Raw genomic sequence first — 22,771 nt, forward strand, 5'->3', positions numbered from 1 at the left:
TTCAGGAAGGATGTTTTGGGAAAGGGGAAAAAAGGAAAGAGGGAATGTAAATGCCAAGAATCATAGATTACCTAGAGCAGAAATCTCCCACTGAAGTAAGTACTGCTGGGAATGCATAAACTGTAAATGATGAATTGCCAGAGGCTCAGTGAGAGTTCAAAAAATTGAGAGTTTAAAAACCAGGGGCACAGTCTTAGGGGATCCCCCCCAAACTCTCATGAATTTTACCTCCAGGAGCCCCACAAGGTTCTCTGGGTGAAGATCAGAGAAAAATCCCCTGGTGCTCTGACAGAGGGAAGGGGAAAGTAACCATTTTAAAATAAGCTTGGGATACTAACAGCTTGCGTTCAAAGTAGACTATTTTGCCAAAGCCTAACCAGCTTGGGGGAAGGGAACTACCCAACTCTAGCCCCTCCAGCTTTTCTGTCTTACCTAAAGGGGAGGGAGGGGAAGCGGAGAAGCACTTAACAATGGTTACAGCCCAGGCACACAGACTCACTAAAATACTTAGATGTAATTATGGGAGTATAGGATATTTTCTCCCCCACCCCCCAAACACACATACCCTACCACCGCACCAGTCAGGCTCTTGTATAATAACAGTGGATTACTACTAAAAGAACTGCAATGCTCAGATTCTGTTTTTAAAAGAAGTCTCTAGGGAAACCCCAGAACAACAACAAGTACAAAAACAAGGACACTTGAACAATTTTAGCCTCCGATACGTACAGCGCCAACAAACAGTGAACACAGGCTGATTCCTAGCCAGATAAACGTAAAACGTCACACTAAAGACTTACTTACTTTGTCCCTTTTACTCAGTATATCATGTCCACTTCTAACAAAAAAAAGCTACAAGATGTGCTAAAAGGCAAAAAACAGTTGGAAGAGACAATAGAAAGTATTCAAACTGGATTCATATATGCCAGAAATTTTGGAATTATCAGACTGGGAATTTAAAGTAACTATGATGAATATGCTAAGGGCTGTTGATGGGAAAAGTGAATGTAAGCATAGAGACAGAACTAAGAAAGACTCAAAAGGAAATGCTATAGAGGGGCGCCTGGGTGGCTCAGTCTGTTAAATGCCTGCCTTCGGCTCAGGTCATGGTCCTGGGGTCCTGGGATCGAGCCCTGCATCGGGCTCCCTGCTCAGCGGGGTTTCTCCCTCTCCCTCTGCCCCTCTCTCCAACTCGTGCGTTCTCTCTTTCTCTCTCACTCTCTCTTTCAAATAAATCTTTAAAAATCTCTTAAAAAAAAAAAACGAAAAGGCTACATACTGTATGAGCCCAACTCTGTGACATTGTGAAAAGGCAGAAATGGAGACAGTGAAAAGATTGGGGGAAGGTAGGGAGGGATAAGTAATTGGAGCACAGGATTTTTATGATAATGGAACTATTCTGCATTTACTGTAATAGTGGATTCATGTCATTATGCATTCATCAAAACCCACAGAAAGTACAACACAAAAAGTGAACCCTAGTGCAAACTAAAGACTTTAATTAAGAACAGTCTATGACTACTACTGCATTAATTGTAACAAATGTACCACAGTAATGCAAGATTTTTTTTTAAAAGATTTTATTTATTTGAGACAGAGAGAATGAGAGAGAGAGAGCACATGAGAGGGGGGAGGGTCAGAGGGAGAAGCAGACTCCCCACTGAGCGGGGAGCCCGATGCGGGACTCGATCCAGGGACTCCAGGATCATGACCTGAGCCGAAGGCAGTCGCTTAGCCGACTGAGCCACCCAGGCGCCCAGTAATGCAAGATTTTAATGGGAACTGTAGGAGAGGGAGAGGACGTATATGGGGACTCTACTTTCTGCTCCGTTTTTCTGTAAACCTAAAACTGCTCTAAAAACTAGAGTCTACTAATCAAGAAATATATGAGGCTATTACTAACTTTAGCTAAAATAACAAATAAGCTGTGTAAGAAAATGTAAATATGTGACATTTATATTGTCATAATAGTGGAAACTTACAGAATGTGACTTTAACCAGAAATTATTATGTAATTTTTGAGAGAGTAGAGGAAGGGAAGTGTTGCAGACCTGGTATCCTCATCTCTCATAATAGAAAATGGGTAACAGAAGTGAACGTCCATGCTCCTATCTGAAGGCGTTTCCTTCCCTTAGGTACCCAAGTCCATCTCCCCACGTCTCCTGTATCATCAGATTTTGTTCTCCAGCAGGATCTTTCCCATCAACAAATATACCCTTAGTTCTTCTATCTTAACATTAACACACACACACCCATACTTCTTGATTCCAGTTGCCCTGCCATTTCATTGCTTCCCTTTACATCAAAACTGAAGTTTTCTGTACTCCCCGTCTCCAGTTCCTCTCCATTCTCTGACATCCACTCCATACAGAATTTTACAGCTACCATTCTATTTAATTTGCTCTTGTCAAATTGACGGTGACCTTCGTGTTGCTGTATCGAGTGGTCAGTTATCGTCTTACCTCCCAGCCTCTCTTGACACAATTGATTACTACCTCCTTGATAGGTTTCCTTCACTTGGTTTTAAGGACACCACTTTTTGGGCGCCTGGGTGGCTCAGTTGGTTAAGCGACTGCCTTCGGCTCAGGTCATGATCCTGGAGTCCCGGCATCGAGTCCCGCATTGGGCTCCCAGCTCAGCAGGGAGTCTGCTTCTCCTTCTGACCCTCCCCCCTCTCATGCTCTCTCTCACTCTCTCTCTCTCTCAAATAAATAAATAAAATCTTAAAAAAAAAAAGACACCACCTTTTTAAAGTTTTCCTTCTGTGTTACTGGTAGCTTCTTTTCAGTCTTTGCTGTTTCTTCCTCTTCTCCCTGACCTCTTAATGCTAGAATGCCCCCATATCTCAGTCTTAAGCCCTCTGCTGTTGTGTCTCTACCCTGAGCCCCTGGGATATCTTATCAGGTATCAGGGCTTTAAATACCATCTGTAAGTTGATGATTTTCAAATTTATATATCCCAACCAAGACTTCTATGAACTCTAGGCTTGTATATCCAATTGGTGACTTGACACTTTCATTTGTTGTCTAATAGACATCTCAAGCTTAACATACCCAAAACTAAACTATTGATCTTCTTCCCCCTGAAAATATGCTGTAGCCAGAACATTTCCCAATTCAGTTAATGGCAACTCCGTATTTCCACTTGGTATTGCTTAGGCCAAAAACCTTGGAATTATCCTTGACTCCCCTCTGCTTTCTCACATCCCACATCCAGTCTGTGTAATTAGGTGTAATTAGAAAAATAAAGATCCACAAACGTACCACTTCTCACCATCTCCTTATCATCCTCTCTTGTCTGGATTACTGCTCTAACCTCCATACTTCTATCCTTGGCCCTCTACGATTTAAACAGAGCAATTAGGATGATCCTTTTAAAATGCAAGTTCAATCATGGTACCTATTTGCTTCCCATTTCACTACATTGGACAAAATACTTAATTTCTCTGTGACTTAGTTGCTTCATTTGTAAAATAGGAATAAATAATACCTCCCTCCAGAGATTGTGGGATTGAATGAGATAATACATAGGAAGCACCCACATAACACCAACCTGAGACAATAATGTTTACCTGCTGTTCTTATTATTTTTATTTTCCAATGCACCCTCCAAATCAGGAGCCTACTTTTGTCTCCTCATCATGCCTTTGGGGCTTGAGGTGAGAGGGTTCTGTAGGAATGTTTGGATTCTGAGTGCCTAGCTCATTGCTGTCAAGCACAATCCTCAGTCCATTAGTACCAGAGAACAGCATCTGTTCATTTAACCAAAGGAAATTCCATTCCTAACTTTGCTGTTTTTATAAGCAGTGTAGTGCTGGGTTTCCTTCACTAAATAGGAATTGCTTTGTCGGTAGAAAGTGTTCTTTTTGTTGGTACCATAGTTTCTATCTTTTGAAGCATTTGTTCCCTAAAGGATAATGAAAGGAGGCAGCTTCCCACTTACCTTTTGATTGAGCCTTTTATCTAATGTCTTATCCTGACCCCTTTTTGGTTTTTTATTAAATTTGTGACATCATATAGTTAGGGGTGTTTTCCCCCCTTACAAGTCTTACCTCTCTGGAACTGTTGGTTCCTGGAAGACTTAAAATATTTCATGTTCCCGCTCATATTTTCTGTCATGCCTTGCTGGTTTTTATAGTGAACTGAGAAAAGGGAAGGTTTAACCATAAGATTTGCTAATGGTAATAAAAGACAAGACAGTGCTGGGTGGGGCCTTCTGAGCCTCACTCTGCCACTGACTCGCTATGTAACCCCCTGGGCTTTCATTGAACCTTCTGCTTGAATTCTAGCAGAAGAGGCTAGCTAAAAGAGAGGAGAGCCAGTTTCTGAGTCAGAGGATATGAGGAGTATCAGAAAAATTGCTTAGGGACCTAACCCACTAAACTGGAAGAGGGACTAGGGCAAATCTGCCTTGTTCTGTTCAGTAATGCAGCCAGGGTACAGGATCCTAACTAAGCCTGAGTAGGGTATGCCCTAGGGGCTTGGAAGGTGGGGGCTGGGACACAGTTACGTGAATAGAGGGAGAAGGAAAGACACCTGAGAATCTGGTGTAAAAAAAAAAAAAAAAAAAAAAGAAAAACATCCTATTGGCTTGAGCCCTTGCGCTGGATATAGTGTCTGCTTGCAGACAGGCACCGTGGAGGTCAGAACTAACATGATACACAACTCCAGGGGCCTAGATACTTCCTGCATCAGAAAGCTGGAACAGTAATACAATGTTATATATCAGTTATATCTCAGTAAAGTGGCGGTGGGAGAGGCACAGTGCAGGAAGCTGGAACAGTTTTTGGCCTGTGGTGATAGGGTAGAACAAAGAGGATTCTTCTTACATGCAGATTTTTTTAAAAGATTTTATTTATGTGACAGAGAGAGACGGTGAGAAAGGGAACACAAGCAGGGGGAGTGGGAGAGGGAGAAGCAGGCTTCCCGCCGAGCAGGGAGCCCGATGTGGGGCTCGATCCCAGGACCCTGGGATCATGACCTGAGCCGAAGGCAGACGCTTAACGACTGAGCCACCCAGGCGCCCCTTACATGCAGATTCTTCAGGGAGCAGCTAGGCCAGACCCCCTGTTGACCTGGGGTTATTTGAGGGTATGACAGAGATGGTGGTAGCTTTTGAAACAGTCCTAGTGGATGCAGTGTTATCCTGCACCCACCTTAGCTTCCATCGTGATGCATCTCTGAAGACTTTATCCAAAAGTCCAATGTCTCTGTTTTAAATTTAGGCGTCTAAGAGACCGTAAAGAATGGAGTAGGTTTTAGAAATTGCAGAGAAAGAGACAGGCAAAAGGTACAGTCATTTCAGAGGGAATGCTGCTACTTTTAGAAGTGGATCAGTCATCATATAACCAAGAAAGAATCCGTTAGGTTTGTGGGCTTTAGGAGTTACCACATAGAAGATTTTTTTTTTTGCTCGGAGAGGCTACTCAGTGACTCTCTTCCCAATAACCATCTGTAGTTTCTGACCATACTTTCTCAGGTTCAGCAGTTATCAAACTTTGGCTAATGGAGACCTTCTTTACTCTTGATTGGCACAAATAGTTCCCAGTTTGTTTCAGTGTTGAAACAAACATCCTTGTATTTAAAGTGTGTGTGTGTTAGCAGTAAATTTTTAGTATTAAGTTACTGGCTTGATTTGTTCAATTTTGTTCTTGAAGCATAACATGCAGAAAAATTACACAAATCGTAGCTCTATTAATGATACAAAACAAATACACCTAGGATGCCTGGGTGGCTCAGTCGGTTAAGCATCTGCCTTCAACTTAGGTCATGATCCCAGGGTCCTGGGATTGAGCCCCACGTCAGGCTCCTTGCTCAGTGGGGAGCCTGCTTCTCCCTCTGCCTGTGCTTGCTCTCTCTTTGACAAATAAAAATCACTAAAAAAAAAAATGAATACACCTTCACAATTGCTACCCATATCATGACGGAAAATTCCCAGCACCCTGAAAGCCTCTTTCATCTCCTTCCCAATCACTACCACTTCCCTCCTCCCCGGAGTAAACAGTATCCTGATTTCTAACATCATGAAGTTGTTTCGCCTTTTTAGAAACTTTAAGATATTTAAATGGAGACATGTATATCATTTTTAGGGGTGTGGCTTTTATCCCCCTCCTCATTATGTGTTGGGATTCATAGCAGTAGTTCATTTTTCTTTTTTTTTTTTTAAGATTTTATTTATTTGTTAGAGAGAGAGAGCGTGGGCGAGAGAGAGAGTGAGCAAGGGTACAAGCAGGGGGAGCTGCAGGCAGAGGGAGAAGCAGGCTCCCTGCTGAGCAAGGAGCCTGATGCGGGACTCGATCCCAGGGCACTGGGATCATGACCTGAGCTGAAGGCAGACGCTTAACCGACTGAGCCACCCAGGCATCCCAGAGTTCATTTTTCTTAATTGCTACTCAATATCATTATATACCACATTTATTTATTCATTTTAATTGCATTGCTTGCAATGCCACCTTTATCATAAACCAAGTATCTGTACACAAGGGTCTGTTTCTAGGTTCTTCATTCTGTTTCATTAATATATTTGTCCATACTTGTACCAAAGCCTTACTATCTTCACTCTAACTTAATTATTATCTTTATTATTTTACGTAAATAATAATATATATTGTAGCATACATTTGTATATTATAACAATTATAACTTATATGTGTGTATATATCTAGCTGTATATTTGGCTTAATTATAGCTGTAATAATAAGTCTTTAATATCTAGTAGAGTAGGCCCCCCACTTTGTTCTTTTTAAGATTACTTTGATTATTCTTGGCCCTGTGCCTTTCCGTATAACTTTTACAATCAGCTTGAAATTACCCCTGCCCCCTCTGCCCAGAAAAGTATGCTGGAATTTTGATTGGAATTCCCTGAGGAGAATGAACATCTTTGCTATATTGAATCTTCCAATCCCTGGAAGTGGTATGTCTATTTTTTGGTCTTTCATTTCTCTCAGTAATGTTTTATAGTTTTCTGTGTAAAGATCTTATACATCTTGTGTTAGATTTATTCTTAGGTATCTGGTGGGTTTTTTTTTTTATGTTGTTATAAATGGTATTGTTTTTTAAAGTTATTTCCTTATTGTATTAAAACATAATTTTATATGTTGAGAAGAGTAAGTTTTTAATTATAAGATTTTTATGAGGTTAAAAGTATATCATTTTAAGAATCATCTAATATTCAACTTATGGGAATATAGGGCACATTAAGAAAAGTAAATTTGGGGGGCACCTGGGTGGCTCAGTCAGTTAAGCGTCTGCCTTCGGCTCAGGTCATGATCCCAAGGTCCTGGGATTGAGCCCCACGTCCACCTCCCTGCTCAGCGGGCAGTCTGCTTGTCCCTCTCCTCCCTGCTCGTGCTCTCTCTCGCTATCTCTGCCGTCATCTCTGTGTCTCTCTTTCTCAAATAAATAAAATCTTTAACAACAACAACAACAACAAAAAAGTAAAGTAAATTTGGAATATATCTAAGATTTGTAAGGGTGGAGATTTTTAAAGGATATCAGGAGGAGCCTGTTCCTAAATTGTGTGAATTCTCTGTTGGTTGCTTGAGAGAGATGGCCCAGGGCTTGCTTTCTCTCTCAGCTCAAATGATTGGAGCTTGGAATGTTGGGATGCTTTTTTTCTTCTTCAGATTGAGCCCTCTCCCAGCCAGCCCGCATTTGGGAGCACTCAGGCAAATGTAGAACAGGTGGGACCAGAGTGAATGGGAATTTCACTTAGTCCTTCAATGCTAGCAGTTTTTAAACTGACAGGCTTCTCTCCCATTCTAAAACTCACCGAGAAGGAAGCAGTAAATCCATGCACCATTGGGCATTGCAAGCATCCTGAAATGATGATGACTGTACCTGTTTCCTTAAACTCACACTTGGCTTTGTTTTTCCAGGTCTATAAAGGAGAATTTCAGCTCCCTGAATTTCTTAAAGAAAAACCTCAGGTACTGTATCTGCTTCCTCTTCTTAATCTGATAGATAGACTCTTGTGTCTGAGGGATCTTTTGAAAGAGTGCTATGCTGGTGGTAGAAAGACTGGCCTCTGGTAATTGTTGGTTTTAACAGTAATTTAACACATCTTAATTTGAGAGAGCTCAGTATCAATGTCTTCCAAAATTAGGGAGCTACTTTATTGACAACTAAAATCCAATTGCTTGAGGTGACTTATAAGCCATATGGTATTCCACATATAAGAAGCCTGCCTTAGTGAATCTGCTCCGGCCTTCTCATATCTAACTTGAAATAAAACTATACAGCCACACTTGGTTCTTATCACATAGACATCCATGATATTCACAGCCATTGGCCTTCAACTGGAAAGCCCCCAGGTTGGGAAAGGACAGCGAGAGTTTGAAAATTATAACTTTTACTTTTTTAAAAAATTAGTTAAAACAGATCCAGAGTTATCCTTGTAATGTCACGCCTTCACTTACCTGGGTCAGTACTGTTTCTTGAGTCCAAGAGAGACAGGCAGTGTTACAGCTGACACTGTGCGCCTAAAGTGTGGCCCGGGGTGTCCTGCATCTGGCCGTCATCGGCCATTCCTATACAGTAGTGGGGAGAAAATTGTCAGCTACTACTTGAGCCCAGCAGAAGACTTCCCTTTCTAGCCTAGTGATAATACATGTTGCCTCCAGGCTGCTACTATCAGTAGTTGGCTTGTAAATAGGAAATGACTCCACACTGAACCCGGTTTCTAAAATCATCCCAGATAGGATTGGTGAGGCAAACATACCTCCTCACAGACTCTGTGTGAAGTCGTGTTGACTGAAGCAAGCCTGCAGTAAAGTGGGCTGGGCTCTCTAAGAGAAGCTGCCCTCTCACACCAGGGTCGAAGGCTCTGTCTTCTCAGATCCTTGTCCGATAACAATCAGCCATTAATACTGGATATGTACACTTGAGAATTCCAAACTACTTTCATGGCATATTCTTATTAGCATATGTTCAATTTTAATCCTCCCATTCATTCATTTTATTTATTCAACGAATGTTTACTGAATTTCTGTTATGGGTAAAAAATTGGAAGTCCTCAAGAGTCAGAGAAAAAAGGAGATCTTCTTAAGGAACTTCTGATCTCCCCTAAAGACTAATCAGTTTTTGCAGACAAGGGGGCACTGGGCCCTGAGCCTGGGCTAGGCGTGATGCCCCAGAAACCTGGATGGATTCATCAATAAGCCATCAATCACTTGCAGGGTGTGGCAATTGGAGCCAGAGAAAAATCCAAGAGGCAAGTCGAAGGAATGTCAAATCCAAAGACTGTTTTGCATAATAAGTTTGAGGGAATCAAGAAAGAGAATTTGAGACTAAAATTAAAGGGATACCTCTGCTTCACTGCATACATAAAAATCATATCCAGGCCGATTATAGACCTAAATGTGAAAGGCAAAATAATAAAGTTTTTAGGAGACAATAAAGGAGAATATCTTCATGACCTTAAGAGGGAAGGTTTCTTAAACAGATCATAAAAAACACTGATCATTAATTTTAAAATGGATAACTTGGGCTCCATTAAAATTGATAATATTTACTTATTAGAAAGCATCATAAGGAGAGTAAAAAAGTATACCTTAAGTGGAATAAAATAATTAAAAACAAAGGAGTCATTTGTAGAATATAGAGGATTCCTACAAATCAGTAAAAAAAAAAAAAAATCTGCAAAAGGCTTACTAGGAACTTCGAGCCCCTTACTGTGGTTAGTTTAATGCGTCACACACACACATACTTAGAAAAGGGCTGTAAAAGATTTTAACTTACAATAAATGAGAAAGTGGAAGCCCACAGAACCCTCAGGTTTGGTATGTAGCTAAAGTGACTCACAGAACTCAGCAAAATGCTGTACTTCCAGTTACAGTTTTATTATAAAGGATACAAATCAGGATCAGCCAAATGAAGAGACATGTTAGGACGGGGACTGCAAGGGTCTCAGACACAGAGCTGTGCCCATTCCCCGTGGAATCAGGGTACTCCTCCGTCTCAGCAGCATGTCAGTGCATTCACCAACCAGGAAGCTCCCCTGAACTTCAGCGTCCCTAGTTTTTATTGAGATCTAATTACATAGACGTGATTGATTGAATCATTGACCATGTGATTGAAGTCAATGCCAGTCAACATCCCCTATCCAGAGGTTGGCTGGCTTAAATTCCCAGCTCTCTAATCACAGGGGCACCAGCCAATTAGTGGCAAAGCTGGTTTCTGCTCTTTTGATCTTTCTGTGACCAGCCCCCATCCTGAGTTATCTCATCTCTTAGCGTAAACTCAAGTATGATCCAGGGAGCTCCGGAATAATGAAGACATTCCCATTACCTGGGAAAATCCAAGAATTTAGGGTCTCCCTACCAGGAACTAGGGACATAGTCCAGTCAGATTCCTTATTATACAATAGTAGCAGACTGAGTTCATTAGAAAATATGTGATCAGAGCCTACAAGCTACCCCTGATATTTCAATGGGAGCAGTCACTTTTCATCCTGACCAACTTCAAGGACTTTTAAAACATCTTTTGCTTCCTTTGACAGACTGAGGAAGTGGAGTAGCAGAGCCAGGAACCACTTAACGTATGTGAGGTGAGAGTTGGGGGACATTCCTTGGTCTTTGGGTTTCCCTGCTTAAGCTCTCCTAGGAGGCAATGTGGTTGGAGTGGAGAGCACAGCTCTGAAGTCCATCAGCCTGGGTTGGAATCTGGGTTCTGTGGCATTGAGCAAATCGCTTCTCTGTGTCTCAGCTTCCTCATCTGTAAAGTGAGGACAGTATTAATAAGAGAGTAATAGTAAGAATTAACCATAAAAATGTCTACAGAAAGCTTGTTACTAAGCACTCAAACAGTGTTAGTTGTTATTTTTAATATGAAGAGGAGTATAAGATAATAAAATATTTTAACTGAAGGAATTTGGAGACCATTAATCCCACTAACCTGTTTGCAGGTAAGGAGACTGATTCCCGAGAGAGAGCAGGTTATTTGTCAAAGTCACATCACAGGAAGGTGAAAGCCAGAGCTGCTTCCACCACTGCATGCTGCTTCTGTGTGTGCTGGATGTGCAAATGTTTTTGCAGTAATATTTTGGGGAGTTGGTCAAGTCTGTCCTTGCAGATTTTAATGTACAACGAGGTCTTGTTTGTAACCTACATTGTCTCATTGTAGGTAAGGGCTACAGTTGGGCTAGGCCAGCCATGCCTTATCAGTCCCCTTTATATCTGAGTAATCATCAGGTACATGTCCAGGGACACCAGCCAATTAGTGGCAAAGCTGGTTTCTGAACCCAGAGGTCCTGACATAGCTGCTCAGAGCTCACACCCTTTTCCCACACTTCCTTAAGATTGTGTTTTGTTCTGAATGATGTGGTAATGCCTTAGATCATTTGGAACTTGAAAAGCTTTTTTAGAAATCTGATTTTTTTCTTATAGTTTTGCTTGCTGTTTTAGTTTTATTTTATATAATAACATTGTATTGACAGCATACTCTATACGAGGCATAAAATATCAAGCATTTTATGTATGTAATATATAAATAACGTATATGACACATACTATATAATATATAATATGATATTCATATATGTAATATATGAATGAACTCATTCAGAGTTCAAACCACTCTGGCAAAGTAGGTGGTATTATACCTGTTGTACTGATGAGAAAATTAAGACTGAATAATTTGAATTAAGAGATTTTTTTTCTGACTTGCTGGGTTAATGGATAATAGACTAAAAAAGCACATGAACACTGCTATGCCATGTCAAAATCATGGATGACTTTGAGCTAATTAATAATATTAATAGGTTTCAGGATTTATGACTGCCTTTTTGCTAAGGAGCAAATGCTAAATGTTAGACATACACTCTATGTACGTATGTAACAGCAGTTATCATACCTTTTATAGATAAATTCCCTCCGTGAAATGCGCACATAGGGATTCACTTATTGAATGTTTCACAAGACAGAATGCAGTGTCAGTTCACTCCAGCCTTCGAGTTGACTCCACAGCATCATTTCATCCTTGCATGTTTGTTGTAGCTTGTAGGGGCCACATGCAGTGAGAGGACTCAGAAGAAGCAGGAAGACAACAAAGCATCTCAGGAAGGATACTAGTCTTTCTTCTTGTCTTTGGGGTCCCTTTGGCATTTGAATGACAGTCGTGTGTTCTCTAAATCTTCCTTTAAAGAACCCTGGTATCTACTCTTTCAAATGCCGAGTCAGCATGTCAGACCCCTGGACTTGTGACATCTCTACCAGTTCCCCTGCAGTAACTTCAATTGCAGATGACAGTCGCAGTCATTCAGCAATGGGCAGGAGCAGCCGGTGCTTTGGCTGCCATCTGCTTGTTTGGTGTCCCAAAGCGACCGGCAGGCGTCTGAAAGCATCCCAGACTGAGGGAGTGTGTGCTTCCTTGGTAGTCCTTCTGAGGCGGCTGCTCTTGTGACCGTCTGTCCTCCTCGCTGCCTACCTGGCTTAGGCTGGGACCGCAGCTGGGTGCCGGGGAGAATGAAAGTGTGACTCCACACCTGTAACCGTATTCTATTTGTTTGCCTTAGGGAAGACTGCTGCCTTTCAACAGGAGGGAAAGTTCTAGGACTGGCTGTCCCCCGCTGAGATCAGTAGAGCGTATGTACCATGGCCCGCATCTCCTGTTGGCTTGCCGGTCTCCTCCCACTGCGAGGGTGGGATGTCAGTATACATTTGGGCCTTCCTGAGTGATCTTCCTGACTGCAGTGCTCTTGATCCTAATTACATGCACAACCCTGTGGATAAGAAGCCCAGAGGGAGCATGTGCTTTCTGTTAAAACTGCTCTGGTCCTCATCTTTTCTTACCAGATTCCAAACTTTTGTTTCAAGGGGAGGGTTTTAAAATGGAATTCTATAAGCAAAATTGGGCAGTTTCATCTTGGAATAGGTTGTCTGTACATGTTCTAATGTTTCGTAGAACACTTCCTGTTTAAATGTATTGATGTGGATAATATTAAATATCTTAATTATTTAAATAATTCATTGTATTGTTTTTGAGAAGTTGAGGAATTACCGTACATTTACAACTTAATGACTTTTGTATTTTATTTTTCAAAATAAAAGCTTTAAATGTGTGAAGCATTTCTGGTGGTTTACATGTTTTTATTACTGTGATTTCAGAGAAGCAGTAAGACCTTATCAAACGGTGATTGATAAACCAAAGTTTCTTCAGCTGGCTGTATTGTAGATATTCCCTTCTATGCATCATAATTTTTTTTAATTTTTTAATTTTAATTCCAGTATAGTTAACATACAGTGTGATATTAGTTTCAGGTGTACAATACAGTGATTCGACACTTCCATTCAATGCCCAGCGCTCTTCACAAGAAGTGCACTCCTTAATCCCCATCACTCACCTAGTTCACCCCTCCCTGTACTACCTCCCCTCTGGTAACATCAGTTTGTTCTCCATAGTTCAGAGTCCGTTTCTTGGTTTGTCTCTCTCTCTTTTTTTCCTTCCTTCATTTGTTTGTTTCTTAAATTCCACATGAGTGAAATTACATGGTATTTGTCTTTCCCTGTGACTTATTTTGCTTAGCATTATACTCTCTAGCTTTGTCCATGTTGTTACAAAATGGCAAGAGATCATTTTTTTATGGCCAAATAATATTCCATTGTGTGTGTATGTGTACCACATCTTCCTTATCCATTCATCAGTCGCCGGACACTTGGACTGTTTCCATAATTTGACTATTGTAAATAATGCTGCTATAAACATCAGGGTGCATGTATCCTTTTGAATTAGTGTTTTGTTTTGTTTTTTATTCTTTGGGTAAATACCCTGTAGTGCAATTACTGGACTCGTCCTATTTTTAACTTTTTGAGGAGTTAAAAAGTTATGCCCCGTGCTCTTCACAACTGTGGAAGACCTCCATACTGTCTTCCACAGTTGGCTACACCAGTTTGCAGTTGCACCAACAGTATACAAGGGTTCCTTTTTCTCCACATCTTCCCCAACACTTGTCATTTCTTGTGTTTTTTATTTTAGCCATTCTGACAGGTGTGAGGTGAGATCTCACTGTGGTTTTGATTTGCATTCCCCTGATGATGAGTGATGTTGAGCATCTTTTCATGTCTGTTGGCCATCTGTACATCTTTGGAGAAATGTCTGTTCACGTCTCCTGCCCATTTTTAATTGGATTATTTATTTTTTGGGTGTTGAGTTGTATTAGTTCTTTATATATTTTGGATACTAACCCTTTGTCAGATATGTCATTTGCAAATATCTGCTCCCATTCTGTAGGTTGCCTTTTAGTTTTGTTGATTGCTTTCTTTGCTGTGCAGAAGCGTTTTATTTTGATGAAGTCCCAGTGGTTTATTTTTGCTTGTATTTCTCTTGCCTCAGGAGACATCTAGAAAAATGTAGTTAACGGCTGATGTCAGAGAAATTACTGCCTGTGCTCTCTTCTAGGATTTTTATGGTTTCAGGTCTCACATTTAGGTCTTTAATGTGTTTTGAGTTTATTTTTGTGTATGATGTGAGAAAGTGACTCAGTTTCATTCTTTTGCATGTGGCTGTCCAGTTTTCCCAACACCATTTGTTGAAGAGACTTTTTCCTATTGCATATTCTTTCCTCCTCTGTTGAAGATTAATTGACATGCATCTTAACTTCTTAATGAAGATTTTGCTGTAATTTATTTCATGAAGACCTATCATCCATTTGTCTCAGAATCCTGTTCTATTTCATGCCTCCCTACTACATTTAAGGACAGAGAAGTTACTGTTCCCAGCTGTTTTCTAGAAGCCATTGTTCTGCAATACAGAATAACCAGACAACAATAGTAATTTTTATTGAGGGTCTTCCATGTGCAAGACACTGAACAAGGTGTTTTATGTGTTTTCTTACTCCTGGCTTGAGAATTCTGCATCCTCTGGTCTTATCCATCAGCAAATAATATTTTCTACCTAGTCATGCAAGCCAGAAACCCAAGAGTCTTTCCTTCCCTTTTTCCCCCCACGTACAAGATCTTTCCTTCTACCTTTAAAATACTTCTTGAATTCATCTACTTCCCTTCAGCTCCACTGCCCCCACCCTAATGGAAGACAGCACCGTCTGTCACCCAGACTGTTGCAATAGGGAGCCTCCTAAATAATATCCCCATCCCTACTCTTGCCCCCCACCAAAGTTTAGCACACAGCAGAGTAATAGTTTTACAATGCACGTATAGTTATGTCCTTCGCCTTACCCTCTCTTTTAGAATAGAACCCACATTCCAGCCATGATCTAGCCACTGCCCTTCTTTCCATCTCCCCCACCTCATCCCTTGTGCTCTAAGGTTCTTTGCATCCCCTGGAAACACACCAAGCTTTTCCTGCCTCTGCACATACTCTTCCTCTCTCTGGAATGTTCTTCCCTTTGCTCTTTGCCTGATAGCCTCCTTCTCAGTTCTCTGGTCTCAATAAATTCCATTTCCTCAGAGAGATTTTTCCTGACCCCTTGACCTAAAAAGTAGATGCCCTCCCTGCCTCTCTTCATCACAGTATCACCTTATCAGACTTGGCAGTTTTTAATCTGTTGACTTTTTTTTTTTATTGTCAGTCTCCTATACTAGGTGGTAATTTCCTGGAAGTCAGAGACTATAACATTTTCTTGTCCATTTTGGTATCTCTGACACCTAGCAAAGTGTCTGGCACATTCTAGGAACCTGGGAAAATACTTGGTAAATGATTAATTCTCCCAGAAACCTCTGGCATATCATTTTACAGATGAAAAAACAGGCTCGCCTGGATCAAGTCCCTTAGACAAGGCCCCTCAGATAGTGCTATCAGGGTGAGCTGCTACTTCAGTCCAAGCCTGACCTGAACATCCCTCTTTCCAGTCCTCTCACCCAGGCCTGTCCCCTTCAGTTGAAAAGGAATACTGCTGTCCTATCAATTCTTTGTTCAAAAACCTTCTTTGATTCCCTAATGCCTAACACATTACATCTAAACTGTTCTGCGGGGCACCTGGGTGGCTCAGATGGTTAAGCGTCTGCCTTCGGCTCAGGTCATGATCCCAGGGTCCTGGGATCGAGTCCTGCATCGGGCTCCCTGCTCCTTGGGAGCCTGCTTCTCCCTCTGCTTCTCTCTCTCTCTCCCTCTGCCTCTCATGAATAAATAAAATAAAATCTTTAAAAAAAATTTAAAAATATAAAAAAATAAACTGTTCTGCCTCCACAATGTGGGCTTCCCACTTTCTAGTGTACAGTATGCCTCCTGCCTGTCTTCCTTACACTCCTTCACTTTCTGCTGCTTTCAGATGCCTGAAAACCCTCTACCCTCTACCTGGGAAATCCCAGCCTCATTAAGGGCTCAGCTGCTTTCAGTGCCATTTCTCCTTACGCAACTGCTCCAACCTCCAAATAGTAATAAAGTCAGCTTCAGCTTAACATAATATTTATTTGTTTGCTTATTTCCTGTGTTAGTCTTATGTCATTGACTTTGTAGGGAGGAGGTTACATATTCCTCTAGAGCCTCAGAATGGGAAAGGAGGACTTTTTTTAACCATAACGCAGCCTGCCTCCAGTACTTGCCCCAAAGGAGACATGAGTTTCATTTCTCCCACCTGCCCACCCCTAGAGACTCCACTATTACAGGTGGGCGTGTATTGGACTAGGAAAAGGGCAGAGAACCACCACTGCACAAAATGGCTGACTCGGGGGAAAAAGGAAACCTCGGCACAACTGGCTTCATCTTCAGATGCTGTGCTATTTCCATCCCTATTGACATTCCCCCTTTCACAAAGCTTTCTTTCTTTCTGGCCCACGCACACTTCTTTTGAGCCCTATGAAGAAAAGCGTTTCTGTTTCCTGTTGGCCTCTTGGATCACGTGTATGAAGATGACTGTCTATGTGATTGGGTGAAACCAAATGGAACTCCTGTTGAACAGATGAAAGATGGCTGGAGTAAAATTTAAAAGGAGGCAACAGGAGGAGACCAGGTTAGACGTGTGGCCTCTATCGGAGTGCTTCCTGGAGCCAGCATAGCCATCGGCCACAGACAGCAAGTGAACCCACAAGGCCAGAGAGGCTGGTGTCCTCAGAGGCCACAGGAAGAGTTAAAGAGAGCATCAGCCATGAAGAATCATAGAATTTAAAAATGAAAAAAAAAAACCCTCAGTAATCACTAATCGAGGAATCGGTCTAGTAATACTTATCAAGAACTTGTCATGGGCCAGGCCCCTTGCTAACCATTTTACATGTCTAATCTCATTTATTTTTTTTTTAAAGATTTCATTCATTTATTTGACAGAGACAGCAAGAGAGGAAACACAAGCAGGGGGAGTGGGAGAGGGAGAAGCAGGCTTCCTGCCGAGCAGGGAGCCCGATGCGGGGCTCGATCCAGGACCCTGGGACCATGACCTGAGCCGAGGGCAGACGCTTAACGACTGAGCCACCCAGGCGCCCCCATGTCTAATCTCATTTAATTCTCATAACTACCATCTGAGGGATGTACTATTGCGACCTACATTTTACAAACACTGGCTCTGAGGGTAAAGTACCTAGTACAGCTAGTGACAGAGTCCGGATTCAAACAGAGGCAACCTGGCTCCAGAGCTGACACCCTAACCACTACTCTGCATCTCCAATAATCATCTTTATACTAGAATAGAAACTTGCCATTAGCATTGAGTTGCAACTGTTTAAGTACCTCCCTTGTACTTAGTAATTTCCTAGGTATAATTGGGTGGTGCGCCAGGAAGCATAGGCAGATCACTGCCCTTGGGAATTTATGGTCTTGGTAAAAATCAAGAAAAATGCCCATAAAACAATTATTTCAGGTTCTAACAAAATGTATGTACTATCACCTACCAAAACCTGGCTAGTAGGTGATAGATAAGTAATGGTCTAGGCGAGACTCCATCCAGTGTTATCCCCAAATCTGTATTTCTAAAGGAGCTGTCTGGGCTTTTCTCTGGGGAGGTCAATATTTTCAGCATTGAGTTCCCTTCCCTGCTTCTCACTATCCACTGCAGTCTTCTGCAGACACTTTAGGTCTTTGTGTAAAGCAGAGCATCCAGAGTTATTCTGAATTGGGCAAAAGAGGTAATTTTTATTCATTTTGTGTTGAAATCCTAACAAAGGAGTTCATTATTTGAGTATTGGGTGTGTATGTGTGTGTGAGAGAGAGAAAGAGAGTTAGTTTTGTTAGAGAGAAAAATAAAGGAGTTTGATTCTTCCTCTGGAGCTGATTATTACCAAAGACCCAAAATTGAATCATTTTCACAATAAAACCACTATTTTTGTTCTTATATATTAGAAATGGCTTTAAGGCCTTACTTTGAGAAAGCCTAAAATGACCTCTATTGGCCAAACATGGAATGACTACTGAACTTGTTTTCAAGTTGAAAAAAAAATAAGGGAATATATATATATCATGCATGGTTGACTTTCTCTACAAAACTGTCCATTGCGATACAGTTTTTTGAAATAAAAAAGTTGAAGCAATCTAGTGAAAGGGTGTACTGGTTAAATGAATTGTGGTACATCCACATAATAGAACTCAGCTAATAAATATGATGTTGTAGAAAAAGATTTGGGGCGCCTGGGTGACTCGGTTGGGCGACTGCCTTCGGCTCAGGTCATGATCCTGGAGTCCCGGGATCGAGTCCCGCATCGGGCTTCCTGCTCAGCGAGAGAGGAGCCTACTTCTCCCTCTGACCCTACCCCCTCTCATGTACTCTCTCTCTCTCATTCTCGCTCTCTCAAATAAATAAATCTTTAAAAAAAAGATTTAATAACACAGAAAAATGTTCATGTTATATTATGTGAAAACTTGAGATCACAAAGCTGTTTATTATGATCCCATTTTTATTATTTAAAGGATAGGTAGGAAACTAAATAGAATAGCTAAATTGATAGACAACTGAAAGGACGTGTTCCAAAATGTTAAGTGTTATCCCTTGGTGGTGGAATTGTGGGGATTCTTGTTTTCTTCTTTCTGCTTAATTCTGTTTTCTAAACGTGCTTTGATCAACATGAATTATTTTTGTAAAAAAGTAAACAATGAGTTATTATTATGTTCTTAGATATCATTAGACATGGAAATTATTTATAGGAAAGGTTTCAGAACTTCAGAGGAATGGACAGCTTCACACGATGCCATTTCAATAGTGATTTATTTCAGTCTACATATTTTCCAAGAATGTCACCATCCTTGCGGTCCAGAACTACTTTGGGGCCTCCATATTCTGGGAGAAGAAACTTATCTCCAACTTTCAGGCTAATTGGTTGAATCTCTCCATGCTTTCCTTTAGAGCCTGATCCAACAGTTACTACTGTTGCCTGCAGTACTTTTCCTTGAGAATTTTCTGGAAGCAGAATGCTTCCTTGCAACTAAAACTCAGTCAAAGAGGGGAAGAAACCTTCTCAATCCTGTCCTGCAGTGACTGGCTGCCTCCGTTTCCACTCTGCTCTTGTACCACCACCACAAGGAGACCCCCCAAAAACAATACTTTTTTTAAGGAAATAAATCAAGAGATTGAACCCCCTAATTCCACAGATTAAAAAAAAAAAAAAAACAGAACAACTGGGGTCTTGAGTAGTGCTGCAACTTACCCAAAACTACACATCTAGTGAGACTTAACATTGACTTTCTGTTCATTTATTTTCTAGTAAGTCTCATTTACCCAATCTTCAGGTAAGTTAGTAATATTAATAATCTGAAGACTTGGTTATTGATTGTTCTTCACAAAGGAATAACTGAGACTTGAATCAGAAATGAAGCAGGGTTTCAGCCATTTGGATGTTTGGATGGAGCACATTTGAAAGGATCACGATGCAGTTAGGATGCATTTATTTATCTTACCTGGGGGTTGGCAAATTACAGCCAGTGAGCCAAATCTGGCCACACGTACCAAATATGTCTGTGACTGCTTTCTCTACAGCTGCAAGTTGAGTAGAGAAAAACTATATGGCCTACCAAGCTGAAAATATTTCCTATGTGTCTCTTAACAGAAAAAATACACAAACCCCTGCTCTAGAGATTATTTTAATCCTATCCTTCTCAGGACGTTTAAATATTTCACTACACCTTAATGTCTCTAGCCAACCAAAGGGACTCTCAGCTGGCAATTTCAAGAAACGTCAAAACAAACATCAGAGCTAGGAAGCTCCCATTTCCCTGATACTCTTTTTCTGCCTCAGAAAAGCAGGCCCTTCCCAGCCTCAAATCCAACAGTCTCTGAGTGGGTCAGGATGCCTAGGAAGACAAAGAATGTAGAAACGGGGAGAGGACCCAAAAGAAAGGAACATCAGGAGACAGGGTGCGTTTTCTCAGGGTGCAGGGGATTATATTTCCCCTAAACTCTTTTTCCACTTGATGGAAGCATGTTCCCTTAAGCTGGGAAGTGCTTAAGCCTGAAATGATAGACCAATGAAAATGCAAAACAAACCGGGCATGAGGTGGGAGGGAGAATTGGGGATGTGGCTCCAATATCCGCACCCACCCATGGGATTTGACCGTAATCCTTTCAGAGGTGACTGGAGATCAGAAAAGAAGTGAGAGAGCCAATGTGAACATCGGTCACATTTATCAAGCAGGTGATAGGAAGAGAAGTCCAGGCTAAGGAATAGCAGTGGGTAATGAAAGGGGTGCATCAGAGGCTGGGGGACAGCTGAGCTGGGTTGAGAGCAAGTGGGCAAGCTTGGTTCTGAGCCTTCCATGCTCTGCCTCTTAAAAAAAAAAAAAAAAGACAAGATTGGAACTAGAAAAGGAAGCTGACTTGGATATTGACTGGGTTTAGTGTGGTAATCTTTTTGCAATTTATACAAATATTGAACCATTATGTTTGTACACCAGAAACTAATATAATGTTATATGTCAATTATACCTCAATTAAAAAAAAAAAAGAAAAGAAAAGAGAGCTGACTAGAAGAAACACACAGACAGATGGCCCAAGGGCACTGTTCATCATGCATTTATAGTGGTACCAGTTCATATGGTGATGGCGCTCACCCAGAGGCAGAGCATGGAAGGCTGATGGGTTAATCTAATGGGTTTTGTCCCACGGTCAGGTGCTGGAAAGGGAACACACAAAGGCATTCCCTAGGGAGATGCTTAAATGGATACATAGGATCTTGGTAGGATAGGGGAGAAAATAAAATCCAGTGATTTTAGTTTATCAGATACCTGAGAGAAAAGGGTGGGAGGGTAAGGGACTATCAGTCATAAGGAAATAGAAAAGCAAGTAAACCAGGTTTTGGCAAAGAGATGGAAGAACAGAATCTAGTGATCAAAGATCAATGTATTGGAGTTAAAACTTGGGAGGTAGAAGAGTTCTGAGTTCCAGCAAAATTCCTCCACAGAGTATTTGCACTTTTTTTTTTTGCTCTTTTCTCTTTCTTTTTTTCCCATTTTCCCTTCACTTCACTCAGAACCAAGCTTTTTTCTTTACCCCTTTCTGAAACTCTTCAAGAGCTTTAAATGCAGGAGTGACGTGATTTGATATGTTCAGAGCAGCAAGAGATGAAAATAAGGCTCATAGCAGCATTGATTGTCATACTACAACACTAGGAAATAATTAAATATTCATCAATAGTGGCATGGATAATACTGCATTTATTTAAAGTCTAAAAACATGGGTGCCTGGGTGGCTCAGTCAGTTAAGCTTCTGCCTTTGGCTCAGGTCATGATCTCAGGGTCCTGGGATCGAGCCCCGCATCGGGCTCCCTGCTCAGCAGGGAGTCTGCCTCTCCCTCTACCCTTCTCCTCTGCTTGTGATCTCTCTCTCTCTCTCTCTTCCCCTCAGATAGATAAATAAAATATTTTTTAAAAAAAGTATAAAAACAGGGGCGCCTGGGTGGCTCAATTGGTTAAGTGTCCACCTCTTGATTTCCACTCAGGTCATGATCTCAGCATTGTTGGGTGGAGCCCCGTCACGCTCCATGCTCAGCAGGGAGCCTGCTTGAAATGCTCTCTCTCCTTCTCCCTCTGCCCCTTCCCCTGCTCTCTTTCTCTCTCCTCTAAAATAAATAGATAAATCTTTAAAAAATAAAGTCTAAAAACAGCCAAAGTTAAACTGCATTGCTTAGAGATGTAGACGAGGGTGGTTAAGCTTGGAAACAAGGAAATGATTGTCAGAAAAGTGAGGATTTTGGCGACCTCTGGGAGAATGGAGGTTGCCTTCATCAGGGAGGACCCTTGGAGAATGTGGGGGCTGGCAATGTGGTTTTATGGGTATCTCCTTCATAATCATTCTTCAAACTGTGCATATATGGTTTTGCACTTTTCTGTATCATATATCCCAACTAAAGAGAAAATATGCATGGAAAAATACGTACCATGTTTAGGAGAGGGGGGAATGAGATTAGGGAGGTGTGTGCAGATACAGTTGTGTTTGTAATTTTGTGTTTCATGAGCTGGGAGCTAAGTACATGGGTTTTCAATTATTATTGTCCATAAGTGTTTATATGTCTAAAATATTTAAATCGAAATTAAAACTAAGAAGGCAATATGGAAAAGAAGATGGATGCTTTTGTTTCTGTTTTCATTTCCTTTATGGTTGTTAAATTATTTATTCAATAAATTTGAATCAGGAGAGAAAACACAATAGCTAAATCAGTACTTTAGAGATTTGCCGGCGTTCAGAAGTTCTTTTCTTTAGGGAGACACGGAGAATAGAATCCAGTTACTAATCTCAGGGCTTGATCTCAGGCCTGTTTGTTTGGTTTACTCTTGCAGAAGTGATCCTAGGGTATACAACTGCCTGCGTCCTGTGAGCAGCTCCCACCTCTGCATGAGTATCTGCTACTCACCCCATCCCTCTCTCAAAGTCTCACTGACCTTTCCCTGCAGCCCTCATGTGAACT

General features: G+C 41.2%; 1 protein-coding gene across 5 annotated transcripts in view; it reads left to right on the forward strand.

Moving 5' to 3' along the window:
* TPST1 (tyrosylprotein sulfotransferase 1) overlaps positions 1–13,082 on the forward strand; it is a 165,131-nt gene extending 152,049 nt beyond the window's left edge. For 4 of the 5 annotated variants that reach the window (XR_003523377.2, XR_003523375.1, XR_003523374.1 and 1 more), the window contains 3 exons: positions 7,877–7,927; positions 10,498–10,545; positions 12,511–13,082. Coding sequence is in view for 1 of the 5 variants with exons in the window: in XM_027613744.2 (XP_027469545.1) it covers positions 7,877–7,927; positions 10,498–10,515 (69 nt within the window). In the remaining 4 variants the exon portion in view is untranslated. The remainder of the gene's footprint in view (positions 1–7,876; positions 7,928–10,497; positions 10,546–12,510) is intronic. The other variant, XM_027613744.2, reaches the window with a different exon arrangement.
* Positions 13,083–22,771: the final 9,689 nt, after the last annotated feature.

The sequence above is a fragment of the Zalophus californianus genome, chromosome 10 (genome assembly GCF_009762305.2).
Source record: "Zalophus californianus isolate mZalCal1 chromosome 10, mZalCal1.pri.v2, whole genome shotgun sequence".
Classification (NCBI taxonomy): Eukaryota; Metazoa; Chordata; class Mammalia; order Carnivora; family Otariidae; genus Zalophus; species Zalophus californianus.